The sequence below is a fragment of the Berghia stephanieae genome, chromosome 4 (assembly GCF_034508935.2).
Source record: "Berghia stephanieae isolate SIO BIC M18660-M18661 chromosome 4, UCSD_Bste_1.3, whole genome shotgun sequence".
NCBI classification, from domain to species: Eukaryota; Metazoa; Mollusca; class Gastropoda; order Nudibranchia; family Aeolidiidae; genus Berghia; species Berghia stephanieae.
In genome coordinates this window covers 68,773,674-68,786,173 of record NC_088363.1, presented here as the reverse complement: position 1 = coordinate 68,786,173, position 12,500 = coordinate 68,773,674, and the positions used below count along the sequence as shown (strand labels likewise).

At 36.7% G+C, this 12,500-nt stretch overlaps 1 protein-coding gene across 1 annotated transcript in view; it reads left to right on the top strand.

Annotated features, from left to right (window-relative positions):
- Positions 1-2,294: 2,294 nt before the first annotated feature.
- Positions 2,295-12,500, top strand: part of LOC144971107 (uncharacterized) — a 28,120-nt gene continuing 17,914 nt past the window's right edge. The window contains exon 1 of the mRNA XM_078911505.1: positions 2,295-2,743. Within this exon, the coding sequence (XP_078767631.1) occupies positions 2,533-2,743 (211 nt within the window). The 5' untranslated portion in view covers positions 2,295-2,532. The remainder of the gene's footprint in view (positions 2,744-12,500) is intronic.

The window sequence follows — 12,500 nt, the reverse complement described above, 5'->3', positions numbered from 1 at the left end:
CGAATCCTGGGCCCTCCGATCTGAAGGCGAGTGTCATACCATAGAGCACATTGCGCATTAATAGGTATTTTAGCTATTTCATATTTCGTATGCATTGCTTTTTAATGTGTCCTAAAGCATATGATCAAGGTTAAGATTATTTAATCGGGGTTTAAATCAGTTAAAAGGGGTACGGTTTAATGTAGATTTAGGATTTTATCTTACGGCCCATCCATCCAGCAGTGAATTGATATTTTAAAGTGAAAAAGTATGGAGCAGGAACTGGTGTAAGATATAGATCTAAAATTTATGTGTGTATAAAACAATGCCAGAGAAAGCAAGAAAGAAAAATACAAGAAAAAGACCATCCTAAAAAATCACCTTGTCTCGAGGCAGGCTGATTTATATTTTGAGATAGTTTTTGTTTGTTTTGGTATTATTCTTTCTTGCTTTCTGGCGCTCTTTCTGGCGCTATTTCAGACAAACTTTTCATGTGATTGGTTAGTTTGGTGTAGGTAAGTTTGAGATGATAGAACGTGGTTTGTGATAGTCCAAGGATATGTCTAGAAGGTTAAACTCACGCACGGGGATATGTAGTAAGCGTCCACGTCGCGTCCCTGGGACCGAATGCTACAACACACACAACACCAACAACACGTTCATCCATGATCAGGATGGTAAAAGGATAGCCCCTCGGCCCGCACATCTTTAGAGAATGCCAGAACGGGCCCGGCTGCACTGATCATGATCTAATAGTCTGCTCCCCAGATGCTGTGGAGTGGGTTCGGTTTTGGAGCGACAAGCTATGATGTTAATGAATTCACGCATCATTAACAATTCACCATGAAAAAAGATTTTTCTCGAACTTGTATCTCTTTTTTTTAAAACCATCCCAATACATATCCGCGATTTAAAATTCTCAGTGTAGAAATGTATTTTACACGGCGACTTATATTTTGCGGCTATGTGGTCTAATGGTATGACACTCGCTTTCGGATCGGAAGGTCCTGGGTTCGAGCCTCGCTCGGCGCATAGTTGAGTCATTGGAAAACGCTCTTTACTCACATTCTCTCACCGTACTCAGGTGTAAAATGAGTACCTGGCCGTTAACAGCGTGGTCTCTGTACAAAAAAAAAATAATTGTAATATCGCGCAACAGGCGTCATGTCCCGTCCTAAATGTTAAATGTTGCTGTTGGCGAGGGAGCCCTTGTAAAGGGATTTAGTGGATATTGCTCTATATAAAAGCTCAATTTAAAAAAAGATTATTATGTTCTCGATTTTTAAGCTGTTAAAACCAGCCATGGCCACTGGCAAGGCTTTAACTCCAATTCTTCTAAACGTAAGCATCTGGTATGATTATCTATTCTTAAGTCAGAGCTTAAAAGTAATGCACTTAAAAAAGCAACAAAACAAACAAAACAACAACAACAAAAAGAAATTTGAGCTTTATATAGAGCAATATCCCCTAAACGTGCTCAAAGCACTTTGCAAAGGGTCCCTGATCAACAGCATTACGTAACATGATGCCTGTTAGGGATATTCCTATTTTCCCCCGACATAGATAACGCTGTAAACGACCAGGTACTCATTTTACACCTGAAGTACGGTGAGAGAATGTCAGTAGAGAGCCTTTTCTAAGGACTAAACTATGCGCCGAGCGAGGCTCTAACCCATGACCTTCCTATACGAAAGGGAGTGTCATACCACAAGATCACTTAGCCCGCTAGTATAATTAGTTAATCACTTAATTATTTTTGGGGGGGGCTTTTCTTTGAGTATAATATTGAAGCAATTATTATATTAGCTAAGAGAAAAAAGCGTTGGAAAATAGTAAATTACTCTAGACTGGCCTTTTCATCAGACTACAATAGAGAACAAAAGTGTGATGTCAAAAACTGGTTCCAATCTCATTGGAAGTGTATAACTGCTCTTCTGGAGGACTGGATACATACGTTGAATGATATATCTTTTGGTTTTACAGTGATGGCATCATATTTTCTAATCTAAATAATATATGCTGGTTGTTTATAAAGATCATCCATCCCGTAATCTTAGGAATCCTGCCACTAAAATAGTTATGATTCAATATGTAACCTATTCATTTTTGGTCCTCAGAAGGACTGGTTACATAACGCTTATAGGGAGGCTGAAACAGGAAGAGAGGACGGTGTGACGTTCCGACGTCTCTGCCCAATTGACATGACCTTTTCACTTCAAGGCTATGAACGTTTATAGGTCGTATCCGGATGGAAAAGTCTACGCGTGTGGATACCACAGCTCCACGGTTAATACCTGCCGTCACACATCCAGATTGTCACTCGTCACTCGATCACAAAAAGTCAACGACGAGTCCACTGTCAATCCAACGAGTATTAACGCTATAGAGGGGCGTTACAAGAGGAGCATTGCTTAGAACTGTTATCTAAAAATAACAAGATCTTTCAAATGGACTACAGACAGTATTACATGTGAATTCCGTTAAAAAGTTTTTTATTGATATATTTATTGTCACCGACTGTAAATTAAAATTAATAAAACATATTTTTCCCGAATGTTCAAAATGTTCTTGGGGAATTCTCTACCGTGTTTTATTGTAATAAGTATAATATTAATGACTAACTTGATTTCATGTGACAACAAACATCTACAAAACGCCGGCAATGGAAAAAGAACGGATAGAATCATTGAAAGCTCCGCTGATGTGATTATGAGAGAGGATGCTGAAGAAATATTTTATGATTTGGATGTTGAAAAATACGAAGGTACGTTTTAATAACTTTTTCTGAATGTAATTTTAGAGAGTACCCATGTAGATATCTAGATATATTTTATCTTTTTTTTTTTCATTCCGCAAGATTTAGAAAAACAATTTTTATTTTTACACTACAAAGCGCGTCATATAGTCTACGTCTTTTTTTGTGTGTGCTTATACTATTTCTCTAGCCTAATACTCATTCACATCTGAGTCGGATGAGTAGTCCTGGGATTATCACCCAACCAGTATCTGTTCAATTCAAGATCGCGCTATTTCATTTCATGCCGAGATTACAATGTATGGACACGACAGTTGAGTTTGCTAAATTGTTCAATAAAATGTTTAAAAATTCACAGCTAGTGTCTAGTAAAAAAGAAATAAAATATTATCCTAACAACAAGCCTTGGATAACAAAAGATCTAAAACTTTTATTGAACCAAAAGAAAACTCTCTTTACTTGTGGACACAAAAAAGATCTGAAAACAAAACAAAAAGAGATAAAGAGGGTAATATCTAGTTGTAGAGACAAGTACAAAAATAAAATTGAAAAATGCTTTTCTTCTGGGGATATACGGGACACGTGGCGGGGGCTTAAAACTGCTGTTAACTATAATCCAAAGCCCACGATTATATCAGAAGATATCGAAATTGAAACTTTAAATAAATTTTATTCACGTTTCGACACAGCAAACAAATTTGATATTGAAAATGAAAAACATAAATTAGACAGGGCTTTGGAAGATGAAATGGCTATTGAGGTCAGTGAAGAGGAAACGAGATTCGTATTTTCGAAACTAAACGAGAGGAAGGCTGCTGGGCCGGATGGATTGAAAGGAAAATTATTAAAAGAATGTGCCCATCAGCTTTCCCCCATTTATACACATATTTTTAACTGGTCCCTCCAATGCGTTTCGATCCCTGAAATTTGGAAAACTTCAAAAATTATTCCTGTTCCAAAAAAAGAAAAACTTGAAACTATGCACGATCTCAGACCTGTTGCATTGACTTCAATAGTCATGAAATCTTTAGAAAAACTTGTTCTTGTTAAAATTAGGAATCAGTTAATGCCAGTGAGTGATAGTCATCAATTTGCTTACAAACCAGGACGTGGCGTAGAGGATGCCATTTTGCTGTTTACAAACAACATCTACAGGCATCTAGATCACGCTAGGAGCTATTGCAGATTGCTTTTTGCAGATTTTTCTTCAGCGTTCAATACAATGCAACCTCAGTTGGTTGTTCAAAAATTGACTAGTCTGAATTTAAACAAGTATATAATTGCTTGGGTGCTCGAATTTCTTACGGAGAGAGCACAATATGTTCAATTAGGACAAAACAAATCTTCCTGTATAACTACAAATATTGGTGCTCCTCAAGGTTGTGTATTGTCCCCTGTATTATTCACAATATACACGAATGACTGTAGAAGTCAAAACCTGAGTGTACCTTTAATAAAGTTTGCAGATGACACCGCTCTTCAAGGCCTCATAACAAATGGCAACGAAGTGGCTTATAGGCAAGAAATTGATAGATTTGTGTCTTGGTGTGATGCCCACCACCTAGAGCTTAACATAAGCAAGACAAAGGAGCTAGTGATTGACTTTAGGAGAGTGAAGGAACCGATAGAACCGTTAAAATTAAAGGACCAATTCGTCCAGCGAGTTCCTCACTACAAATACCTTGGTGTAACGATTGATGACAGGCTCAAGTGGGATGAACACTTGAAAATAATTAGGCATAAGATGTGCAGACGTACATATTTTTTATCAAAACTCTCTCAGTTTAGAATAGATAAAACCCTCTGCACATTATTTTATAGAGCAGTAATTGAAAGTGTTTTGTCATTTTGTATAACAGCTTGGGGAGGCAATTGCTTAGCAGTGGAAAGGAACAAAATAAATTCAAATATTAAAAAATCCATTACACGCTATATAAATGATGTTGACGATGTAGATCTTTTATACGAGAAATTTTGTATAAATAAAATAACTAAAATATTAAATGACCAGTATCATCCACTAAGACCATCAGTTATTATGTCAGAAAGAAGTGGTCGCCCTTTTTCTATTTCAACCAAAACAGAGAGACACCGAAAATCGTTTCTGCCGTCCAGTATTAGGCTTTATAACAACAAGCAATAATCATTTTATATAATTATTTCTCATTTTTACTTTTAAAAAATATAAATATTAATTTATTAATTTATTTGTTTTGCAATCTTTTCAATTTTCAATTTATAGTGACAGTTTTAACTATTTTACAGTGTTGAAATTATTCATATTATAAAGCGCAGCTCTGGGCATAGAGCTGCTCCTTTTTTTTTTTTTTTTTTTTATATATATATATACATCCTATTTCCATTGTATTTTTATCTTATTGTGTAAATTATAACACGTCTGTACAAAAAATTTCCTTTTTGGGATGCAATAAAGTATTATTATTATTATTATTATTATTATTATAGCTTAAGTTGACTTGCCTACTTGATTGTTAAAAAAATTCGTAATCTTTAGGAGAAAAAATTGTAGTCGCTATAATTTTTTTGAACTTTAGAAGTATAAAAAAATTACCCCCATAAGTATTAAATAACATTTCAAAATCCTTAAACATGTGATCCGGCATCCACTTTCATTAAAATTTTTAAAGACTCAGAGATGCTCATAACGTTCTGAAATTGGAGTCAAATTTCTTCATTCTACGAATTTTTCGACATAGTAGGCGGCCCTGCCTAGTCGATGCAGGTTTAATGAAAATATCACGATTTATTTATGTCATTAAGGAGAAAAGTAATGAAGCATAAAATTGTCTGCCAGTGCGCTGTGTCTACTATTCAAACACATTTACTGTGTTGTTGTCACGTAGTTATTTGGGAAGCGTCGGGCTATACATCTATGAAGGCTACGGTTCCCACCACTCTTCATTGGTTTATCATTATCAATATTAAAAAAAAAAACTTAATCTTTGACACCTCCACTTTGACATTCACGCTGTCACATGAAGTATGATGGAGAGCTCTTTCCTTAAGCAAAGTGGCATTCTGAGGACAGGCTGATACATGTTGCGAATCACCTTAAAATGATTTTATGTCTTTAAAATAACCCCCAAAAAACTTGAGATTTTATATAGAGCAATATCCATTTAATACCCCCAAAGCGCTTTACAAGGGGTCCCTGACCAACAGCAACATGTAAAATGTAGAACAAGACATGACGCATGTTAGGCTCGAATGCATTTTTTTCCCGACAGAGACGACGATGTTAACGGCCAGGTACTCATTTTACACCTGAGTACGGTGAGAGAATGTGAGTAAAGAGCCTTTTCCAAGGACTCAATTATGCGCCGAACGAAGCTCGAACTCAAGACTTTCCGATCCGAAAGACAGTGTCATACCTATAGACCACATAGCCGCACATGTCTAGGTGAACCTGTTTCATAAAATTATATTTTAAGCGAAGCTTTAAAACTTTGACTTGAATTAAGGACCTTCATTGAGCTCTGTGGTGTAATGGTAGCACGTCTAATCGGTAATCAGAAAGTCTAAGGTTCGATCCCCAGTTAGTTGAGGACGACTGATTATTTGGGATTTTTCTTTCTTGCTTTCTCTGGCACCTTTCATACACACTTATTCAGTTTTTGAAAAACAAATAGAATCAATGAACAAAATTTCCTGAGCTAATCAAAAACCTGACTATAGATAGAATGCGCTTGGCCAAGGAGTTCACAACATTGCCATCCTGAAGTATAACGGACCAACACACAAACTCTGTGTAACCATGAACTTTTATAGTCTGGTTAATACAGTTTAGTGAGAACAACTCACAAACGCGGATGGCAAAAACCATAACAAAGGCCTGAGTGACGTCATCTGCATACTATCTATAGTGATTGTCTAAAGATGCGTGATGTGAAGAAAAAATATGCTTAAATAATTTGACAAAAGTACAAGATACTGTAACTTCTTTCAATTAAATTAAAATCCACATCTCTCCGGTATATTGAGAAATAGTTTTAAGTGCCTGATTTAAATCATCTTGACATAAAATTCTGGAAATACTACGTTAATTGACAATGTTTTCATCGAACAAATACTTTCCTAAATGGAGCAATAAAGCCTGGATTCCTGTACTATATAACTGTTCAAAGTTATATGAATAACATATCGATTTTAGTGATAAATAAAACAAATCTTGAGACAATGCACACCCCTGCCTTACTCCCATTTTGATTAGCGGATATCCATTTATGCCATTGCTTGATTTGATCGTTGGTGACTGTTCCAAATATATTTTTGGTAAAGTTCTCAGGACTTTTCCATTTATATCTAAACTTTCTAGAACATCAATGGGTGTGGCATGGTTTATTGTATCGAATTCCTTGGTGTAGTTTATGAAGCAGACGTGCAGGTTGTCTTCAGATATATTCTCAATATACCAGTAACTCATAATGAGAGAATATAGCAGGGCTAAGGGTAAACGGGAAGATCAGCAACATCAGATATGCCAACGATACAACTCTAATAATTGCAAAAAGTGAAAAAGAATTGCAATTAACTGGACAAAGGTGTGATAGAAAGCAATACGATGGCCATTACAAAAACGGAAGTAATGGTGACATCAAGTAGAAAACGATACCATCATGGAGCATAAAGATGAATGGAAACATCCTCCGCCAATTGAAGCAATTCAAATATTTGCACAATGATTGTTGAAAATAGAATATGCCTGATTGAAAAAAAAACAAACCCGAATAGCCAAATCCAAAGTAGCCTTCCGCAATATGAAACATATTCTTACTGCAAAATATAGTTTAGATCTGAATTCCTAGATGTGATTACTCAGATGCTATGGAGCCCATCCCTGTGTATGCTTGCGAAGCTTGGACAGTCAGCGCCAAAACCATAAAAAAAAAGGTTAGAGGTAGTAAAAATATGGTTCCTTTGAAGACTGCTCTGTATCTCATGGACTGAGAAGAAAACCAAAAAAAAAATGTGTTGAAGGAAGCAACATGCTCAAGAATATTATTCACCACATCAGAACAAAACGGACAACATTCTTAGGGCAGGCAAAATAGCAAGAGGGAAGGCCTCTTGAAGACAGAGGAAAAAGATGTTGGATGGCCTCACATCCTGGCTCGACACTGAGGGAAACAACGTCAATATCAGAGCAACAAGAGAGAGAGAGAGAGAGAGAGAGAGAGAGAGAGAGAGGGAGAGAGCGAGAGAGAGAGAGAGAGAGGGAGAGAGCGAGAGAGAGAGAGAGAGAGAGAGAGAGAGAGAGAGAGAGATAATCACCAACGTTGTCGCAAAAGACCCAGGGTGATGACGGGCGTGATAAGCATAATTCTTTCTTACTTCGAAGCAAATAGAAAACCCCCCCAAAACCCCCCAAAAGAACCGCCAGAGTACTCTAAAGATGTCCAAAAAAAAAAAAAAAAAAGAAAAAAAGAAAAAAAAGGAGTGGATCGTGGTGTTTTTAATACACCTGTTCAGTTATCATTTTATCTAACCTGGCTTATGCAATTACTCCATTTAATATAATTTAGTATTTCTCATTACACTTTGGCAAGGATATGATTGCTGCTTTCCATTTCTTTCCCATCGATTTTATTCAAAGACTTCCTCTACTTCTTTTCCGTTTCTTGAAATGGCATCAAACATACTATTTTGAGATGCACTCAATAGGGGCAGCTGAATGTAGAATGAGATTGTAGAAATGTTGACAGCCAGTCCTCGCCACAAATGATGACCTGGAATAAATAACCATCATTCATAAAGCTACATCATCACTTTAACTTCTCATCCAGGCCAACACTATCACTCTCCAGTGGATTCATGGACATTCTGGGCTGCCAAGGAACTTGAGTGCTGGTCACTTGTTCAAAACGGGGGCCAATTTAAATCTCCACCTAATTAATGATGTGATATGATCCATCTTCTTTTCTTCTTCGCGCGAGTATAATATGAAATCGTTATAAATGTTGTTTGGGTCCTTATTCCAAACTCAAAGATATCTGATTTGAAAAAGTGACAGACGAAGCGAAATTGGGGCCTTTCTGAATAGGGGATCGAACTCCAGACCTCCAGATTACCGTTCAGTTGTGCTGTCATTACAACATAGCCTCACCGTTTCAGGTTGTTATCTTGCATTCGTACCAGCTCCCGAGTTTTCCTCTTTAATACTGAACTTAGGCAGTTTTGCAATTATCTCTCTGGGCATAAATTTGCTAACCTTACAATCTGTAATCAAGAGAAAAATAATTGTCTTTAGCTGCAAGCTTTTTTTTCAAACATATACAATAAAAGTTTTAGACACGTCTGAATTTTAACCAAATCTATTGAATCTATACGTTTAGATAAAATTATCATAACATCAGCCAGCCGGATATAACGTAACAACACACAAAACTATGTGTAACCTTAAACGTTTATAGTCTGATTGATAAAATAATTTAGTGAGAACTTGTCATAAAAATGGTTGTCTAAAGCCAATAACAAAGAGGTGAGTGGCGTCAATTTCGTTCCTTCTATAATGTCGAACTACTTCTTACCATGACCTAGATTTTTTTCCTATAAATGAGTGGCCGATTGATCTTATACAATGGATGAATTACATATTATGTTGTAGTGCGGTTGCAACATCAGCTGATAACAAGTTTATACGTTCATCACATCATGACATCCGGTAAAACTTATCGATACAATCAATCTATGGTCAATGATAATTTATACCGACAAGATAATTGAGGACCAACCGCTAAACCAGTGGCTCAAACCGTAGCCATCGTAAACGTATAGCCGGATACTGACCAAAAATATAACGTCAAAAGACAAGTCTTTGGCCACAACTGTAAACAAATCGTGAGTTGTATTCAATAGTTCAACCAATGGGATCACTTGTTACCTTTAGCTCTACTAATAACAACTCACCAGACGCTGCAGAAACCTAGACAATGACGTCAAACTATAAGTCTTAGAGGGTTTTAGTGTCAGGCAGTAGCCATCGTTAACTTATAGCCTGACACTAGAACCCATTAGGACTTACAATTTGACATTTTTTAGGTTTAGCATCGTCTAGTGAGTTGACGTTAGTAGTGCTCAAGGAAACAAGTAATTCTATTGGCTGACCTATTAAATACAACTCACGATTTGTTTTCTTTTGCGACCAAAGACTTGTCTTTTGACGTAATTTTTTGGTCAGTGTCAGTTTACGATGGTTACGCTCAAACCAAAGTTGCTCAAACTTGGAAACGCGCCTGCCTCAGGCGTGAGGAGAGCTCTGTTGACAGCTATTCTACAATTATAAAAATATTTTGAGTCATGGTATTTTTCTTCTTTCGGGATTGAAATAATATGAACTGTTCAAAAACCTTTGATAAAATTGATTTTATTTATCACTAAAGGTCACCAACGACACATTTATTTCATTGACAGTTGTCTTGTCAAGGATCTCAGTGTCGATTTAATTAATTTTTAGTTCATTGATTTGTAAATTTATTCAATCTGACCTGTCATTTTCATCTATTCATAATTCCTTTATTCATTCATCACGCAATAATTCCTTTATTCATTCATATATTCAATGCTCGATTCATTCACTCACTCATTCATTCATACACTAATGAATGAATGAATTTTTTTTTTGTTTCGTACATATTTCCGTACTGTATTTCAAGTCATTATACCCCTCCCCCTAATCCAACTCATTCACTTAAATAATCGTACTATTCCTTCATTCTAGATATCAATTTTTTGGGAGATCGGCATTATACAACTTTATTTTCGTTAGAATTAGGCTGGTATCCTCACTTTTTCCTGCTTTTTAAAAGAAAAGTATTTCCGTTTTCAGTACTAACTGATCCATTCTGAACAAAGCATGCTGGGTGGGGATCCTGACCTCCCACAGCGGGCAGGGAGGTCCATACTGTGTCTTCTATCCCCTTATATCTGTTTTCCAACATGCTTTCTGTCTTTGTCTTGAAATGAGGTTACTTGATTTTGTCCTGGCCCTGGTTGGAGTCTTGGCTGGGAGGGAAACAGTCAAATGCATAGTTATTGTTTTGGGAGATGATATTTTTTTCCTTGTAAATCATCTCTCTGTTATGTATTATTATATTTGTTATTTTTAGTGTATAATGTAAGCATTTGAGTGTATTCCTCTCTGTTGGATTTTGTGCTTGTGTCCGGATGAGACTTATAGGTGATCTCCAACTAAGTACATTGGTGGTATGCTCTTGGAATCTACATCTGATCCCTATTTGTTCCCAGTTCCCCTTTGTCTTACCTTTTCTTGGGTGCTTTAATTGTAATTCTAGAACTTTTTACTATCCATTTTCTTCCTTTTTACTGGCGCTGATATGACCTAAATGTGTTGCAAGCGCCATAAAACCCTTAAAAACATAAACAATGAACAAAGCATGTCTCGGTCAATTAAAGTCGCTCTCATTAGTTAGGCATTTTATATTATAACACATAGATCTAGATTTGTTTGTCGAAGTTTTAAGACTTTAATCCGTGTATTTCATTCCTATATCTAGTGAATTCATTGATATTTTGTTTACCTATTCCGCCCTAAAGTATCCGCCGTATTCTTTGGTACAACAATGTCTCTACTACTTTCAGCCTTTATTCTTACACACGAGCTTTTATAAAATAATAAAATAAAATAAAATTCCCTTTATTCATCCCATAGCGGAAATTTGTCTCTAGGGTCTATTCCAAGGTAAGACTGGAATAACCCAGGCGTCAGCCGCAATGCAGCGCCGCAAATTGAGTTATGGCGAGGTGACTTGCTCAAGGCCACACAGCGCAGCGCCGGGTGATCGAACTCGGGTACGAAGCCAAGACCGTACCGCTGAGCCACGCTGCCCCGTGCAATATGCATTTAATGAGATCTAAGCACTTTACAGTTGGTATCAAGCCAAAAGCGAGGCAAGACATGATGCCTGTAAGTCTCTATAGACAATCCTTTAATCACCCAGATACTCATTTTACACTTGAATGCGCTGAGAGAATGATACTAAATTGAATATGAATGTGACCCTAATTGGATCTACTAACAGTGGGACTCGAACCAGGAAACGAAGGCGAGAGTCCAACCACATGACAAAGGCAGCTAAACCTCATTCAATCAACAGTTCACATCTGGCATTCATAATGCGTTCTGATTCTCTGCAAGTTTCTTTTTCGTTTCATTTGGTATTTTTTTTTTATTGTATCTTAATTTATGCTGCTTATTTGTTCACTAATCCATGCTGGTTTTGTTTAAAGCTTTACAGTTTTAATCTAATTCTATAATCAGGATAATAACCACGGCGGAGAAATTTATAAGAATAAGAAAAAAGAACATGTTTACCCCGAGTTCTATTGCGTTCCAGAGGCATTGACATTTGACCCCTTTTTTACGGTCTTGGTGAAAAGCACTTTCCACCAAATTGAGGTAAAATCAAGTATTCAATTAGCGATAGGGTTTTTAACTAGAAATTTGGTTGACAAGTTTACGTAGATAAAAAGATGGATATGATACGTCTAACCATCACCCCCCCCCCCCCTTCTCCTCTACATCTCTCTCTCTCTCTCTCTCTCTCTCTCTCTCTCTTTCGCTTTCTCTCTCTCTATCTCTCTCTCTCTCTCTCTCTCTCTCTCTCAATCTCTCCGTATCAACCTGTTTTTCTCACCTCAGTCTTGTCCCATTTTCCCTACGTAACATTTTATTTGAGTGCATAATTAAACCAAATCAATTCGTTTTAGCGACCATGTTGGTAGTGTC